The sequence below is a fragment of the Coenobita brevimanus genome, chromosome 71, assembly GCF_032717465.1.
Source record: "Coenobita brevimanus isolate Jiangsu-jjx chromosome 71, ASM3271746v2, whole genome shotgun sequence".
Classification (NCBI taxonomy): Eukaryota; Metazoa; Arthropoda; class Malacostraca; order Decapoda; family Coenobitidae; genus Coenobita; species Coenobita brevimanus.
This window is the reverse complement of record NC_137024.1, coordinates 29,516,824-29,536,025: the sequence shown is the minus strand read 5'-3', so window position 1 is coordinate 29,536,025 and position 19,202 is coordinate 29,516,824. Positions and strand designations below refer to the sequence as shown.

Here is a 19,202-nt window from a genome sequence, read left to right as displayed (position 1 = left end):
TACTCCACTCCAGCACCATCACTCGTCCACCAACCCACCTTTCCTTCTCTCTCTGGACCTCCCTCTCAGCCCCCCTTACTCCACTGTCACTTGTGATGCATAAAAGAATCAGTCTGAGGCACGGGGTACCAGATAGGTGATTATTTATGACCACAACTGTACATCAAACTGGTCACCTGCAAACACAAACAACCTGAAAAAGAGTTCAGTAATGCATATTTAATGGGAATGAACAATATTGTAAGATTCTTACCTGACTCTGACTGACAACATTGCTTGAATGGGCGGGGGAGGGGGGAGGGATTCTGAAGCTTGAGGAAGCCTACAGCCACTCAGCAAGAGGTGACTATGCTGCTGCCTCTGTACTGGCTTCTCATCAACCTCCCTCAGGAAACCCTCAAAGTCCAGTGTGGACACATGGGAAGTGGTGTCGCTGTCGCCCTCAGCTGCCTCCATGTCGTCGTAGGAGTCGTCAATTCATTGGGATTAATTCTTTACCAAACGGGCATGGCCTTTCCAAATTTTTTACTGAAATGAGTCTTTCACGGTTTACTTGTTATTATTCCTTGATTACCACAGCTACAGGGCATTTTTATATAAACTTACCTCTGAAAGCTATAAATGAAGATTCAGAATGCATGATACACTGACGCATCCAGTCGGAACTGGGGTTGGTAAACAATGCAGCCAGTTGGAGTGATCGTCAGTAAACACTGCCCTAGGTGACCTGCTCGCTGTTCCAAGTGCAACTGCTCAATACAGCCCTGGCCGCGCAGGTAAATATATTGAGCCTTCAAAACCGAAACCGAAACCAAAAAAGAAAACGAAAATCATACATTCCAATAGGGAATAGCTTTACCAAGGTAAATATTGAGCTAATATTTTGTTACTATATACTTTGGCATGTGTTCTCTCAACTCCTACGACAAAATTTGGCCTTTGGGAAATTTCATTTTTATCCCTATGTCTGCGCACCACGGACACCTCCAAAAAAATGCCATGAACTGTTAACGGGTTAAATACTCCAAAATAGATACAGTATACAAGTAACCCCCGTGATTTGCGGCCCCAACATTCGTAGCCCAGCAAAGTCGCAGATTTGTCCCTTGTGAAAAAATTTTACAGACTGGAATCTGCAGGACAGCATCGGGGCTGATTCATGGCATGTTTGTGGCGTAGGTCTTTTCCCGTGATATCTCGTGCACCCAGTCCTGTCGCCCCCGTACAAAGCCGCTGCACTACCGCACCACCCTACCTCTCTCTCACTCTCTGCCCAGCCACCATCACGAGACCAAGACTCTGTTGTAACAGAAGCCCCCACAACCTGGAAAAAGATGCCACCGTTCGCCAGATAACTTAAGGTAAATTGCAAAAGTGTGGTCAACTTGAATTACCCTCTATTATACAATTTTTGTGTTACTTGATTGAAAACAGGCTATTTATTGATTTACCTACATATAATACTGGAGAATAAATGGCTTACTTATCAAAAAATAATAGAAATGGCAGGCTGTCATTTGCACCTTTCTCAGTTTAGGGACAGTCTACATCGCGATTATTATGTTGCCTGAGTATTGACCACTGTCATGTGATGGATGTACACACAACAAAAAAACTATCGTTACACCTTCTGCGCAATATAAAATGACACTCGAATGAGGGTTTTTGAAAACAGCCTCCTCCATTGGTATCCCTGCGTATGTTTGTTGCATATTTATTATAAGCTATATCCATTGCTTCTCCCATGCATATTTCTACCTCGTCCTATTTGGCAATCCACCCACTGTCAGGCTTACCAACCCTAGCGAGACAGCCAGGTTGTTCAGTATGAAACACATCGGACCCCCCTGTAACGATAGTTTTTTTGCTGTGTGTACATCTGTAAGGAAAACTGGTAAATGGGTAAGACAAAATTATAACAAATGAAGGAAATATGGTACTTAACCCCTACATGCTGGTTGACGTGTATAGCTATCATGATCTTGGGTGTGGAGCAACGCCGGTTGACGTGTATAGCCGCAAACGTCTTCCTGCCACCCTTTGAACTTTAACTTATCCAAAATCATCAACAGGACCACCTGGAGTCGTGGGGATACTTTCATTTGAAAGAGGAAGAGTTGGTGAGTTTTATGTAACTTTAATTCTTTCTCTGGCTGTTACAGTTTGGGAGATATTTGGGTTTGCAGTAAGGATATTTTTTCCAAAAGCATGGAAATCCTCCATAGGGAGGAGTGTGCAACATTGGGACACCCCCGGAGTACAGGGGTTAAACAATCGAAGATCGTATGAACCCAATGAGCTCATTTGGAGGGGCTTCCTCATGGGTGGCACCGTGTAGTTTGTGTGCCTGCCACCAGGGGCCACTGGTGGCGCTGATGATGTGTATTCACCACACCTGATACCTGCACCTTTTGAAATCAGCCAATGAATCCAGAAAATATAGTGCCACTGTCCACAGCACAGCTAAAATATATGTGGAAAAATGGACTATAGCAGAACTAAGATGCTTCCTCAAATCAAGTGGAATACCATGCCTTTAAAAATTCGGGTCGCTGATCTCGGCCCCGTAAGATTCGGCCATACAATTCTTACTATTAGTATGTGTATAATGGATAGATTCATGTCAGGATTTGCCAAGCGAAAGATCACGATCTTTGGAAACTGTATGATAAGTTTTTCCAACAACTGATATTCATAACAGTTGGTGAAAAACTGATGAATGCAAACACACACAATAAGCTTTCATGGCTAAAGCAAACTCTGTGAAGGACTTTCAGCGTAAATCTTTCAGAGGATCAGCAAAATAACTAAGATGAATATAATACTGGTATAATGCTTTATGCATCAGTAATAATCCCGACAGCAATTTTTTTAAAGGAAGGTACACTAACTCTGGGCGGGTAGTGACCCCACACTATTTAGCGATCTGGCAAACCCTAGCAACTTTCATGAGTTTGTGGGGGCTCTAATTCCAGAGACTTCTCCTTCCACCTCACCTCTGTCTGTGCCTTAGCCTAAGCCTGAGCCTGACGTCGCATCCTCTCCACCTGCCTCTGTGGTGGACCTTGACAATCCTCTGCCCCTCAGCAAAGATGACAACAGTGGAGATGACGGCGAGTCTACACACAAGTAGATTCATCATGCCATGCAGTTACACTTTGCATCACCTCTCATCAGTAACTGCATGGTTAATCATCTTCAACATTGTCATCATCATCATCATCACCACCATCATCGTCACACAAGTCTTCAGGGTTCATCCACCATAACTTCAGAGACAGTGGTGAGTTAATTCTGTATTTAATGGGTATGATTATACGAAGTTGGGGCAAATTACTGTATTTACCTGATGATTGCCCCGGACTCACGCTGCTGTGTGCATGTGGTGCACACTGCCACAGGAGTCTGTGGAAGTCACCAGCAACATTATTTATCCTAACTAGTTACAACCATACCCATTAAAAACTTATTTGTTATTGCAGTTTTTATAAAGTCATTAAGCATATTGTTTGTGACATTTTATGCTGCTTTCAGGTCCCAGAAATGATGCTGAAGGTCTTTGTGCACACTGCCGCAGGAGTCCGTGGCAGTCATCAGCAACAAAATTACCCTAAATTCTTATAAGCATACTCATTAACAACTTTATTATTAAAGTATCGTACACAGTAGTACAGTATATGTTTGTGATGTTTTATGCTGGTTTCAGGTCCCTAACATGGTTTTTAGAGGCTTACAGGGGTAATCTGATACTGTATGGGCAGTTTCTGGGGGAAGCATCCAAAATTTGCAGATCCCTGCCATTCACAGGGGTCTGTGTTCCCTAACCCCTGCGAATATGGGGGGAGAACTGTATTTTCTATTTTCTCACTCACTTCTTGCAGTCCCAATTCAACACAGTTGCATATGTAACAGATTTACTTGAGATCATGAGTCTGTTATAATATAGGTGGAATCACCGCACCCGCTTGGGGAAAAAATTACCCCGTTGAGCCTGTAATGGTGGGTAACTTTGGCTTTCTTCTCACCACCGTCAATCCCCCTGATAACATTTAACTTTTGGGTGTAAGTTAATGTTGGCTTCTTCTTCTTCCCCTTCCTCAAAGAAGGTGTAGGCTTAGGAGGATTACGATGGGATATGGTAATACTGGGCAGTCACCACACACCAACAGCAGAGAGGAGACAATGCACTGAGCCGGGCGCCAGGGCATCAAATGCACGCCTCTTTCATGCTTGGCATGGGAGGGAAGTGCTATGATTGGCTTAGGGTAAGTGCTATGCTTGAACATGATTGGTTTAGTAATTGCCATGCCTGACTACGAATGGTTTATGCCCAGCTAGATGCGTGGGCTATAAGTAATGGTGGCGTGTATTACATGTGGTATTAGAAAAGCACTTTTGAGCCTGCATCTGCAAATTTCATGTGACTTCTGCAAGTTGCTGATATTGCAAACTGCTGCCGTGTACTATGAATCCGCTATTTAGGAGATTCCACTGTATGTTTAAAATTCTGTTTGTCTGCAGGAACCGTGGGATGGAATCAGAAGATTAAATTATGCAGTACAGTACTGTTCTCTGTGTGGGTCTTTCTCAGCTCACACCATCTACAAGTCTGATCACAAAAACTGATCCAAAGTCACAGGGCCAGCAATAATGTGTGTTTGACAGGTGGGATGAGTGGGTGTCATCTATGCAGGATATGTGTTCTGCTAATCTGCATGAAGTATACAGAAATATGATATAATGATAGGAGAAATAGTTAGGACTATTAGAATTCTTGTCATAATTTATTTGACTTCAAGAAAGTTAGAGATTTTCCTGTCTCATTATGAATAGATAAGTTACTCTATGGCCACTGTTGTGGGGATGTCCTAAGAGGGAACAAGGTTTCAGTTAGAGACATACTGAACTGGGAGGCTTCTTTGATGTCTTAGGTGTGCCTGCGATGATGCCGGAGTCAACAGATGCTACTGATGGTGGTGGTCCATCCATGGAGTCCTCACACTCCATATCCATACGGGGGGTCAGTGGTGATGACTCCTACAGTATGCCGGAGTAAGAAGCTCATTAGGGACAGTCATTAAGAAAGGGAGGCCATTATGATCACCTATTATGATGAGATGATAAGGGGTGATATGGTGCAATAATTATGATGATGAGAGTCATTAAGGGCAGGCACTATAATTAAGATGATAAAAGGCAATAAGGGACAGCCCTTGGCAGGAGGGGGTCATCAGGGGTAGCCACCACCATGAAAGGTTGTTAACCCCTTCAACCTATTCATGTGCTTTATATTCTATTCTAACCTTCAAATGATTTTATTCAGCTCAGGTAGACATCAGGCTGTGATAGGGTTAATGAAGATAATTTCTTACCTTGTCATCTATTCATAAAAAGAAAGAAAAAAAAAAGTGAAGGAGTCAACACCAGCAATTAGAATGAGATTGCAAGAGGAAGCCTTTACAGTATTATATGTGTAAATGACGATAAAAATACTGACAATTGCGGAAGAGAAACAGATTATTGGGGGAAAAAAAAAAAATGTTTGAGAAGTAATGATGTGAGATCACCATATATTGTTTCCCTTAGATTTTCACATCCCAACCTGCCGCAATGGTGCAGCAGTGAGTTTACATCAATAATGACGTGAGAATCAGATAGGAAGCATCAACTCCTTTTTAAGCAGATTAAATCTGAACTGGAAGGGATTGTTAAAGTGGAAGTACAGTATGTATGTACAGTAGGGTATAAAACAAAACTAAGCCTATGCCAAATTTGTCAATATTATCACTTACCTCACTCTAAAGCCTATACCTCTGATTATAGCACTGACAGACTGTAATCTATAGACATAATGCATCCCCTAAATATCTGAGTTCTAAGCAAAAGATGGACACCAAGAAATAGGTGGAGTAATGTATCATTAGACAGCTACATAAATGGTGTTACAATGAATCCCTACCCATGGGGGTAAGGGGGTTTTCAAGAATACTCCCCCAGTATCCCTGCTTGTCGTACGGGGTTACTAAAAGGGTTGGCAGAGGGTTAGTGCCCCTCCCCGGAAAACAGCTAAAAAGACGAACAAGAAGCCTCAGATAAGGACTGACTAAAAGATGACAAGCAAGGACTGGACAAAGGACATGGAACGGATCGCAACATGGTATGTAAGGGGCGCGAATGATGAGGTGAAAGAGAGAGAGATTGTCCAGGTGCTTGACGGTGCGAAAGTGGATGTATGTGGAGTAACTGAAACTAAATGGAGTGTGAGAGAATGGATGTGTGGATGGGGTATATGTGCAGGAGTAGGTGAGAATGAGAGGGCAAAAGAAGGAGTGTGTATTGTTGTGAGTAAAAGATGGAAGAAGAACATAAGAGAGTATGGATCAGTTGGGTCAAGGATTGTGTGGGTATGACTGAAAGTTGGAAAACAAATGTGGGCGATTGTGTGCATGTATGCGCCAACGCAAGATCGTGCAAGCAGAGCGAGAGAAGAGTTCTGGAGAAATGTGGAAGTGTGTATGGAAGAGTTTGGAAGGAATGGGAGAGTGTTTTTGATCAGTGATATGAATGGTAAAGTAGGGAATGTGAAGGTGGATGGGAGAGTTGGTGAGTGGGGTGTGCCTGCTGAGAGAGATGAGAATGGCAGCGAGTTAGTGGACATTTGTGCTGGGAGGGGGTTGGTGATACCCAATACCCTCTTCTGGCACAAAATGATCCACAGGTATACATGGCGAGTGATGAGAAAGGTGGTTGGTGAACTGAATGAAAGGAAGGCAATGACTGATTATGTGTAAGTGGATGAAAGGATGTGAAGATGTGTAATGGATGCAAGAGCTTATAGGGGTTGGGGGAGTGAACCTTCTGACCACTACTTGGTGGTGGCCAGAATCAAGATCCAAGTAAGATGGAGAAACAGAAGAAGGAAAGGACGGGAAGAAGGAGCAGTTGCAAGGAGAGTGGAAAGGTTACAAGAGGATGAGAAAAAGGCAGAATATAAGAGAGAAGTTGAGGAACGATTACTTATATATGAATTGGGGCAGATGGGGGACGTGGAAGGTGTGTGCAGGATTTGCACAGAAGAAATATGTGCAGCATGTGATGTGGTGTGTGGGGTGAAGAGGAGACGGAGGGGGGGTGAAAGGAACAGAGCGGGGGAATGAAGAGGTGAGACAGGCTGTGGCACAAAGAAGAATGCATACAATGAATGGATGAGAAATGGGGGCATGGAAGAAGTTGAGAGGCGAAAGATGGAGTTACAGGTATTTGTTGAATGGAAGAGAGAGGTAAAAAGATTAGTATGAGTGCGTAAGAAAAGAGTGGATGAGGAACTTGGAAGGAATTTGAGTGTAAAGTGGAGGGACTGTAACAAAATGTTCTGGAAAGAGGTGAAGTGAGTAAGACAGGGTGGAAGTGAAGTAAGAAAGGGAGTGAAAGATAAAAATGGTATATTACTAGTGGAGAAGGGAGAAAAAGTGAGCAGATGGAGAGAACACGTTAAGGAAATGCTGAACATACAGGATGGAAGTAATGTGAGTATAAGTGGCTGGGGAATGGCTGGGAGGAGGAGGGAGGTGAGAAGACAGGAAGAAATCAGTAGGACAGAAGTTGTGGAAGCAATGAAGAAAGTCAAATTGCGGAAAGCCCCAGGAATTGATGGAGTGTGTGGTGAAATGCTGAAGCATGGGGGAGATAGTAGTAGAATGGATGTGGAAGTTATGCAGATTGGCTTGGGAGGAAGGTAGAGTCCCGAAGGATCGGAAGTCAGGTATAATTATTCCTTTGTACAAAGGAAAAGGGGAGAAAGAAGTGTGTGGTAATCATAAGGGGATTTGTCTGCTTAGTGTGATAGGAAAAGTGTATGGTAGGATACTTATTGACAGAGTTAGAGAAATAACAGAAGAATTAGCTGGAGAAGAACAGGGAGGCTTTAGGAAGGGAAGAGGTTGTGTAGATCAGATATTCATTCTTTGATCTTTAGTGGAAATGTTTCTAGAGAAGGGAAAGAAGTTGTATGCAGCCTTCATGGATTTGGAGAAAGCATATGGCAAGGTGGATAGACAAGGACTGTGGAAAGTATTAAGAATACATGAAGTAGATGGGAAGTTGTTGAATGCTGTGAAGAGTATGTACGATGGTGCTAAGGCTGCAGTGCGTGTGGATGATGAACTGAGTTAATTTTTTTCTTTGAAGGTTGGGTTGAAACAGGGATGTGTCATGTCTCCGTGGTTGTTCAATCTGTACATGGATGGGGTAATAAAAGAGGTACAAAGTGAGGCAGTGGATGTTGGAGTGGCCCTGGTGAGAGAGGGTAGTGTTTGGAAACTCCCTGTACTGTTGTTTGCAGATGATGCTGTGTTGTTGAGTGAAGACGAAGGGGAGCTGCATGGCTTGGTGGATGAGTCTGGGAGAGTGTGTAAGAAATGGAATCTAAAGGTGAATGTAGGGAAGAGTAAAGTGATGGTCTCTGAGAGAGGTGAAGTTAGTGAATGTACAGCGAGGTTGGATGGTGAGGAAATGGAAAATGTGAGTACGTTTAAGTACTTGGGTAGTGTGATGAGTAAGGATGGAGGTTTGGAGGGTGAAGTGCTTGAAAGGGTACAACAAGGAAGAAAGGTTCCTGGTTTCTTGAAAGCAGTGATAAGAAACAGGGAAGAGGGCATGGAGAAGAAAAAGTTACTACATGATAGTATTGTGATACCAACTCTAACATATAGAAGTGAAGCTTGGACGTTGTTGGAAGGACACAAGTCAAGAGTGACAGCAGTGGAAATGAGTTATTCAAGAGGAGCCTGTGGAGTCACATGGAGAGACAGGCAGACATATAAAGATATAAAGGAGAGTTGTGGCGTGGATGTGGATGTGATAGGAAGCGTTAGGAGGAACACAATGAGGTGGTTTGGCCATGTGGAGAGGATGGAGGGTGAGAGACTGATAAGGAGAGTGTATGTGAGTGAGGTGGAGAGGGGGAGAGAGAGGGGGAGGCCAAGGATGAGATGGAGGGATGGGGTGGAGAGGTATATGAGAGAGGGAGGTGTAAGTTGGGAGTAGGGCAGTGAAATCGCGGGGGACAGGGCGACGTGGAGGCAACTTGTTTGTGGCCACCCTGTACGGGATTGAGGCATCTGGCAATGGATAGATAGATAGACAGATGTAAGATAAACTTACATATGAAAAGATCTTGAATTACTGTAATAAGAATGTAATGCAGAGATATACCATCATAAGGATTACAGTAAAAGTCCTATTATTTGGCATCTATGGGACCAGGATGATGCCGAGAAATTGGATTTCCCGAATAATAAAAAAACCTACCCACTCAGTACCTTAAATATATTGGTGAACACTGTCATCACCACTTATGGTATTACAACTGTGTTAGGAGAGAGTACTGTATACTGTACAATATTGTAATCAATAGAGTACTATACCTGAATCTGAAATGTATATATAAATCAGTTAACAAATACAAGTGTAATGACACAGTAGGCCTACGAGTCAAATAACACTTCCTGGATGGCCGAAATGATACGGAGTATTACCTATCAGCTCAGTACATCACTTGTATTGGTGAACTCATCACTACTTATATTATTACAAATATGTTTGGAGTGAGTACTGTATACAGTACTTTTTCCAAACAAAATAAAATAGTCGGAAAATCACATAGAATAAAGTGAAGGAATATGAATTGGTAAGGTCTTTCTGATGAAAGTTAAATGTACATTTAGCACTCGTTCTTTTGTTCGTTTTTTTGTTTACATGTGAAAGGGAGAGTACTGATGCAAACAATAATGTATTCTATTAACCCCTTAATAACCTCCGACACTGAACAACCCTTTACAGTACTGATGTCAGTGATGTCGAGTTAATGAGCTATGAAAAAACTGTGAATAATTATGGGAAGGGAACGAAGGTCACTGGTATGTTTACACAACTCTACGCTACGATTCCAAGCAGTCAGGAGGTCGGTTAATCTCAGACGTTTTCGCCCATTTGGTAAATACATCGTAACTTTATCAATTTTTCCATGACTCATAGAGATATCATAGGATGGGTTTAAGAAGCTAAATAACACATTGCTAGGTGCGCCAGACAATTATCTTCACATCTTAAAGAAAATGGAAGAAATTTAATCCATCTCTGAGTATGTAGAGTAAGTTTCGTCCATTCTTCTGAAATCAATTTATTTTTCTTAAATATGTCAAGATAATCGTCTGGCTCACCTAGCAATCTGTTATTTAGCTTCCTAAACCCATGCTATGATATCGCTATGAGTCACGGAAAAATTGATAAAGTTACGATGTATTTACCAAATGGGCAAAAACATCTGAGATTAACCGACCACCTGACTGCTTGGAATCGTAGCGTAGAGTCGTGTAAACATACCAGTGACCTTCGTTCCCTCCCCATAACTGTTCGGTTTTCTTTATAGCTCACACTAACTTGACATCACTGACATTGGTACTGTAAAGGATTGTTCAGTGCCAGAGGTTATTAAGGGGTTACTGGGATACATTACTGTTTGCATCAATACTCTCTCTTTCACATTAAACACAAAAACGAACAAAAGAATGAGCGCTAAATGTGCGTGTAACTTTCATCAGAAAGACCTTAGCAATTCATATTCCTCCAGTTTATTTTTATGTATTTTTCTGACTTTAGGTTAGGTTAGGTTTGGTTAAATTATTAGGTACAGTTAAACTCAGTTAGGTTAGGTTTAGTTAAACAGGACAGTCCCTTCCACCATTATGCTGAGGAATAAAAATACTAGAGCTGTCACAGCTGTACAGCTAAAAACAACGGGGAACCTGATTTAACAAGCACCATTTATTTATGGGTAATGCATTACAGTATCAGTGGTTCATGGGCTATGCAATTACTGGTAAATGTCATTTTCAGGAAGGCATCAAGAATGAACGAATTTCAAGAATTAGCGAAGGGGCTTGGAACGTAACCCTTGCTAATTTGGTGGGGGTGGTTACTATACTGTATGATACTGTGCAATATTGTAAGCAATACAGTACTATACTTGATTTTGAAAAAAATATAGAAATTAGTGAACATACAGAAGTGTAATGAAACATTAGGCCTAAAAGTCACAGATAACACTTCCTGGACTGCCGGATGATTCTGAACATTTGCCGAACAATCAGTGATTTTCGTAAATTGGACTATTTCTCAAAACTGCCAGATCTACCAAATAATCAGCTGTCGAATAATAGGACTTTTACTGTAACTCCTTATTAACCTCTTTACTGCAGAAGATCCCTCCAAGATTAAGTAAACTACAATATTCAGTAGAAATGTTACTGATGTTGCGTAACCATGGTATGTCTGGCTGAGCAGACCCATTGACTGCAGGCAAGCAACCACCCCTGCAGGCCCATTCCATGCAGCAAACTGGTGTTTCCTTGTAGCAGACTGCGCCTCGCCACAGCTAGGCACAGGGAAGAATGTGGATGTTTGGTTCCAGGATGGACATCGTATCTGCGTCTCTTCATCCAGTTAACAGGGGAACCACGGTAGGCTCCACATCATTCATTACTTGGTCATATGGTTACCATCCAGTCTTGTAAATGGTTTCCTGTATAACCTTTCACTAGGTGCAGAGCCCCCTGATGTGGAAAATAGAACATAATAATAAAAATTGACAAGAAGAATGGGAGAAATAGGGAGAGAGGACAGACAGAAAAAAAAAAAGATCAGGGTGAAGGAAGAAGTAGGCAGCAGTACATCAAGACTGGATGATGGTCACAACCTACCACTAGCATCATCCATGTGATGAATTAAGTTCTCCAACGTGTAGCCTACTATACTAGAGCTCTGAGTTATGATCCACCACAAATACCTTCACAGTATATATTTATCTCTTGAGTTTAGGCTCCACCACAAATACCTTCACTGAATATATTTACCTCTAAGTTAAGCTCCACCACTACTGCTTTCTCTGAACACATTTCCTGGCATAAGAAAGAGCATGCTTTGGAAATTTTTTAATTTCTCATAAAGGTACCCATATCATCAATCACTCCATCAACTTACATAGCTGTGTGGCTGCTTCTTGACGGTGACCAAAGTTGAGTCCGACTGAAAGCACACAAGGGGGCACAGGGAATAAGTGGAGAAAGGAGGCAAAAAATATGCCTGGCTATACAAGGTGCCTGATACTGCATGTGACATGCCAATTTATTTATTTATTTATTTTTATTTTTTCAGCCACAATAGCGAAGCTGGTGCTGTTTTCAATTTGTGTCTGTGTGTCTGCGTCTGTTAGCATGATAACTTCACAACCGCTCAAAATATCATCACAACATCTATCTATCTATCTACTGCCAGATGCCATAATACCGTAAGGGGTGGCCATTTGACTTTGAGTTAGTTCTTTTACGGGGAGGGGCACTAACCCTCCACCAGCCCACTTCCTGACACGTAGGGAGCACATGTGGTTTGGTTATATGGTTACCACCCAGCTTTGTAAATGGTTTCTAGGCTTACAGGAAACCAATAGGCTTGTCACTCACGTAAAGCCACCTGTAAAGGAAAGAAACGCAATAAGAAGTGACAGAAAAGATGGTAGAAAAAGGAAGATGGGAGGGCAGGCACAGAAAAAGAATGATAAAGGCAGGCAGCAATACGCCAAGCGAGTTGATGATGGTCGCCACCACCTACCGGGTATGTAGAAAAAACTGATCATGAGTTTGTGAAAGTAGGTCAAGGTCTGCGTGTCTGTTACCATGATAACTTCGCAACCGCTCAAGATATCATCAGAAAATTTTACAAGTGTGCAGTTGGAATGAAAATCTCCTTCGAGTGTCGTTTTACGTTTGTCTGTCTGTCTGTCTGTCTGTTAGCATGATAACTCTGCAACTGCTCAAGACATCATCACAAAACTTTACAGGTGTGTAGTAGGGATGAAAATCTCCTACAATTTCAAAAATGGAGAAAATTGGTCATGGTCAATGTATTTGTTACTAAGATAACTTCGCAACCACTTCATATCAACATAAAATTTTACAAGTGGGTAGTAAGGACGAAAATCTCCCACAAGTTCAAAATTGGTGAAAGTAAGTTGAGGAGAAGTATCTACAGAATGAAAAGAAAGTGTATGCTGCCTTCATGGACTTGGAGAAAGCTTATGACAGAACAGATAGGCAAGGTATGTGGAAGGTATTATGAATATATGGGGTGAAGGGAAAATTGTTGAATGCTGTGAAGAGTATGTACGAAGGAACTAGGGCTACAGTGAAAGTGGATGGTGGGCTGAGCGAGTTCTTTGATCTCAATGTGGGACTGAAACAGGGTTGTGTGATGTCTCCATGGCTGTTTAATATATACATGGATGGGGTTGTAAAAGAGGTGCAAGGTAGGGCAGTGGATGTGGGGGTGGCTCTAATGAATGAGGGTGAGATGTGGAAGATTTCGGTGTTGCTGTCTGCTGATGATACAGAATTGTTAAGTGAAGACGAATGGGAGTTGCAAGGTTTAGTGAATGAATTTGGGACAGTGTGTAGGAAGAGGAATCTGAAAGTTAATGTAAACAAGAGTGAAGTTATGGTGTTTGAGAGGAATGAAGTCACAGAATGCACAGTGAGGTTGGATGGTAAGGATATGGAGAATGTGAGTGCATTCAAGTACTTGGGTAGTGTGATGAGTAAGAATGGAAGTCCTGGGGATGAAGTGCTTGAAAAGGTACAACATGGAAGTGAGGTTGTTGGTTCACTGAAACCAGTGATGAGAAATAGGGAGGTGAGTATGAAGTATCACTGCATGATGGTATTGTGATCCCTACCCTGACATATGGAAGTCAGGCATGGACCTTGCTAGAGGGGAACAAGTCAAGAGTGAGAGCAGTGGAAATGGGTTATCTGACAGGAGCATGTGGAGTGATATGGAGAGAGAGGTTGATGAATGAAGAAGTGAAGGAACAGTGTGGGGTGGATGTGGATGTGGTTGAGAAGATTAGGAGAAATACACTGAGGTGGTTTGGACATGTGGAGAGAATGGAGAATGAAAGACTGACTAAGAGGGTCTATGTAAGTGAGGTGGAGGGAGGGAGAGAGAGGGGAAGACCGAGGATGAGGTGGAGGGATGGAGTTGAGAGGTATATGAGGGAGGGGGGGAGTGAGTTGGGGGGAGGGTAGTCAAATGGTGGGTGACAGAGCAACTTGGAGGTGTTTTGTCTGCGGCCACCCTATGCAGGATTAGGGCGCCGGGCTGGATAGATAGATAGATAGACGTCAAGGTTGAGGTCATATTCCAGGCCGTGTTAGATATGTATTGGCTAATGGCTGGTGCACTTCCCCCCTTGGGGGCCCTCTGATTTTTTTTTTATAAATAATAATGATTTAATGCTGCCAGGCTTTATTTTTGTCATAATTTATTTCTCATCATAATCACTGAATCTTGCTCCCCCCCCTTTTTTTTTTCAATCTCTGGATGATTTGTTGAGGGGAGGGAAGGGGGGTATTTGCAAACCTTAACAGTACAAATTTGCTATCTATGTCACCTCAGTGTCACGCACCTCATATATAGACAATGTACATATATCACTACAAAATGCAGGCAAAATTTAGCCCTAAATGAGCATTAAAAAAGCAACTGCACTAGTTGAAACTGCTTTTAAAATGTATAAAGAAATGCATACCGTATTCAGATACAGTACATTTGCATGCACTAAAACAGTATGCTACTCAACCTGTTAATTACTGCAAGAAAATATCTATGAAAAGAAAAATACACTAAAGGTAACTTGACAAAATTCACACTCCAGCACCCTGATTATGACATTAAGTACATAAGAATTCAAATCTTTAACCCCTTTGGTATGATACCATATTTTGCATTACATTCACACTACAACCAAACAAGTATATTCAGATTTGGGTGACTTTTTGAACTTGGGGAGTTAGATGCAGGACAGCCTTTATCTACATGTTCACTACACAAGGTATCACAAAAGATGAATAAACTGTCAGGAGATGGCAAGAATAAATAGGTAAAACATACCATCATACAAAAGGGGTTAATGAATGGTATCCTGTGGCTTCTGTTTCACCTCAAGGTTCCATTCTGATACAAGATTGCTTCCTCAACTCAGACGAAACATTTTGCCAGCTTTATAATTATTACAAACACATCACATTCAAGATGCTTTACTATGTCTTCTAATACATGGTCACTCCTTGTAACATCATGCAATAAAAAATTTGACAAACAGCTACTGTATAAAAAACTTTCATAATGCTTCTGATGTATGTAACAGAAAAGGCAATCTTTTAACTAAACAAACTATTAAAGCAATCAGAATATATATATATATATATATACCATACATATACATACACACTAGTTTTGCACCTAACTGGTACCACAATCGCGCCACAAAATTAAAACTTGCAAAACTCGTGCATATACGTTACATGTAATAAGTTGTAATTGCCTCCAGGGTTAGCCACCTCATTCCCCATTAGCTACCCATTCATGATACAATACCCCTACCCTAAACTACATACAGTTAATCAGAAATATATTATATTACCGATGTAATACTAAAGACTCGACTAACACTGACACACAGGCTGAACTGCTGGATGAGGCTAGGAGATGAGTTCCAAGGCTGGGTGCGGTGGTTAGTTACCACCTGCCGGTAAGCATATACAGTACTTTATTTGTGGCAGTACAAGCACCTTAGCAAATCAATTCTTCTTCTTCCTGATAGTTTGTTATATTCTTCTGAACACTGCTGGGGTGGTAAATGAACATTTCACGCAAAATTTGTTTCCCCTGTTGTTATTAGCTATGTTCCACTGCATCAACTCGTTTGACTGGTCAGCTGTAATCTGTCCGGAATCGTGCTAAGTCCGTTCTTCACTCTGCTGAAAATAATTTCATTCGTACTAAATGCTCTCAACTCTCCAACTCAAATTCTTCCCCTCCTTCTCGCACCTTGCCAAAAACCTATCTAACAACTTTACCTCATCATCCTTCCCTCCTCTTTTCTACTCTGATGGCTCTGTAGCTATTTCTTCTACGGATAAAGCAGATCTCTTCACTCAGACTTTCTCCTCCAATTCCACTTTAGACAATTCCGGTGCTGTTCCTCCATCACTTCCCCCCTCTGACTTCCTCATGGCTGACATTAAAATTTCTTCAGCTGCTTATTTTCTGCCATCACAGGCCTCAATACTAATAAGGCATATAGGCCTGATGGAGTCCTTCCTGTTGTCCTCAAGAACTGTGCTTCTGTGCTTACACCCTGCCTAGGTAAACTCTTTCGTCTTTGTCTATCAACTTGTACCTTTCATTCTTGCTGGAAATATGCTCTCATTCAGCCAGTCCCAAAGAAGGGTGACCATTCCCAACTCTCTAACTATCGTCCAATTACTTTAACATCCTGTACCTCAAGAGTTTTCGAGTCAATTCTAAATAGAAAAATTTTAAAGCATCTTTCCTATCACAACCTTCTTTCTGATTGTCAGTATGGGTTCTGTTCTGTCAGGGACACTCCACTGGTGATCATCTCACCTACCTTTCAGACTCCTGGTCATCCTCCGTTTGGGACTTTGGTGAAAGCTTTGCCATTGCACTTGACATCTCAAGGGCTTTTGATCAGGTCTGGCATAAACCTTTAATTTCCAAACTGTCCTCTCACGGTTTCTATCCTTCTATCTTTGCCTTCATCTCTAGCTTCCTTTCTGGTCGTTCTATAGCCACTGTTGTAGACGGCCATTGTTCTTCTCTGAGATCTATCAACGGTGGTCCTCGGGGCTCTGTACTATCACCAACTCTCTTCCTCTTATTCATCAATGACCTTCTAAGCTGTACATCTAACCCTATCCACTCATACACTGATGACTCCACCCTTCACCTTTCCATTCAGTTCCCACAACGCCCATCTCAGCAGTAACTTCAACAAACAAGGGACGAGGCTATGGCACACCTAATGTCTGACTTTGCTCGTATCTCTGACTGGGGTAAAAATAATCTTGTTTTTAATGCATCAAAGACACAGTTTTTACACCTATCAATCCAACAAAATCTTCCACAGGTGTACCCACTAATGTTTAATAATATTAAGTTTAATCCTGCATCATCCTTGAACATGCTTGGGGTTTCATTTACTCGGGACGTGTCTTGGAAAGATCATATTACATCTTTTGTAAAATCTGCTTCCAAGAGATAAGGTGTGCTAAGCCGACTCCGTTCCTTCTTTACCCCTGCACAACTGTTGACTCTATACATGGGTTTTATCCTCCTCCCCCCTGTGTGGAGTACAACTCTCATATGGGGGGAGGCTCCCCACATACAGCTCTTCTCAATAGGGTGGAGTCAAAGGCTTTTCGTCTCATTAACTCTCCTCCTCTTACTGACTCCTTCAACCTCTGTCACTTCACTGCACTGTTGCATCTTTATTTCTTTTCTATCGCAACTTCAATGGTCACTGCTCCTCTGAGTTGTCTGTATGCGTTCCTCCACCTCTACGATGTGCGCGTAGCACCTGTCTAGCAGCAAACTCTCATTCCATTTCTGTCCAACTCTCTAATGCAAGAGTTAACCATTATTCCCAGTCCTTCATTTATGCAACAGGTCAACTCTGGAACTGTCTCCTGCTGTCTGTATTTCCTGCTTCCTATGATCTCCAGTCTTTCAAACGCAGTGTGTCCAAGCATTTCAAAATGATTGGATCTTGAATTTGGCTCTCTCTTGTACAGTATTTCGTTTTTCTCTTGGAAGGAACAGTTATTGTGGGCTCGTGGCATTTGGTTCCTTCTTCCTCAAAAAAAAAAAAAAAAAAAAAAAAAAAAAAAAAAAAAAATAATAATTAACCTAACCTAACCTGTCATCCAGTTAGGAAGTTGGGAACTGAAATCCACCTTTTCAATACAATGAGTAAGACTTCTTCCATTAAGCTGTAAACAATCATTGGTACAGCTTAAGGAACATGATAAAAAAAAAAAATTTTCAGCAGGAAAAGGTACTTTTCCAACCTGAAAATAGTAAGAAAAATACAGAAAACAAACTTAGGGACTAGGAATAGAACTGGTAAGGTGCTTCTACTGCCTCAAATAAAGCATATGTTTACCCCACCTGCCCTCCTCACTGCTCCCTGCCATCGCTGTTGAGTCCCCCACACCACCACTTCCCGATGCCTCAACGTCAGAGCCCTCAAAATCCAGTGGAAGCTCATCAAGCTCACCAATGTTGTGAACAAGTGACAGAGGAGAAGCATATGCATACGATCACTCGCCACTGGGGCTCGCGAAACTCTTAGTAAAATTGCGAGACTCCTTGCAGAGGAACATTCCTTTGCATCGTGAAATTCCTATTCGATAATGTATATTTTACGAAACTAGTGAGTATGTGTGTGTGTGTGTGTGTGTGTGTGTGTGTGTGTGTATATATATATATATATATATATTTCTTCTATCTTTCTTTCCTTCATTCTTTCCTCGTCCTTCTGCCTAAGGATAACTTTACACTCCCTCTTCTGTCTTTCATTCCTTCATTCTTTCCTCTTCCTTCTGCCTATGGGTGACTCTACACTGAGTGACAAGCCAAATGGTTTCCTGTACACCAGGAAACTATTTACTATGCTGGGTGGTAACCATACAACCAAATTTTGGCGCCTGGTGGTTTAGTAGGCAATTATTGTGCTCCAATCGGATTGAGCTGGTGAAGGTTTATATCCAAGGGGTTGTTGGGGTTTATTGCTCACATAATGCCACTCAGGGATGAGTGAGGGTGGTCACTCTCATCTTAAATGTCAGGACCAACTGCTAAGCCCCGGGCTCCTACGCTCCTCAAGGGACAACGTAAGATTGTATGATGGATGGATGAATGATATATATATACCAGGGTCCCAATTAGCGCGTGATCAAATAGTGCAATTCCCAAATAGTGCAAGCTGTCTCTTAATATCCACAACGTCTCATATTAACAATGCTGGTGCAGCCACCTCAGAAGATGTGATTACTGAAGCATCTATCGAGCATTACAGGACGTGAGACAAGAGGAGGTTACACTGATGCAGGCAACACCAGAAACACCAGGAGAGCTCTCCATAATGCAGATCAGCTGAATGTTGGCTGCTGCAGACACCTTAACCCTACAGTATGGCTGCAGGTCAGTGAGGAGAAATGGGGAAAAAATGGTGTGTTTTCAACTCGTGTTTTATCCCACTTATCCATAATCTTAAGAGCTAATAT

The 19,202-nt window shown here is 41.9% G+C and overlaps 1 protein-coding gene across 1 annotated transcript in view; it reads right to left on the bottom strand.

The window, feature by feature from the left end:
- The window catches only part of polybromo (protein), a 740,816-nt gene that overhangs the window by 186,637 nt on the left and 534,977 nt on the right, over positions 1 to 19,202 (bottom strand). The window contains exons 25-26 of the mRNA XM_080277986.1: positions 12,040 to 12,084; positions 4,903 to 5,037 (exon numbers count right to left, since the gene is read on the bottom strand). Of these exons, the coding sequence (XP_080134112.1) occupies positions 4,903 to 5,037; positions 12,040 to 12,084 (180 nt within the window). The remainder of the gene's footprint in view (positions 1 to 4,902; positions 5,038 to 12,039; positions 12,085 to 19,202) is intronic.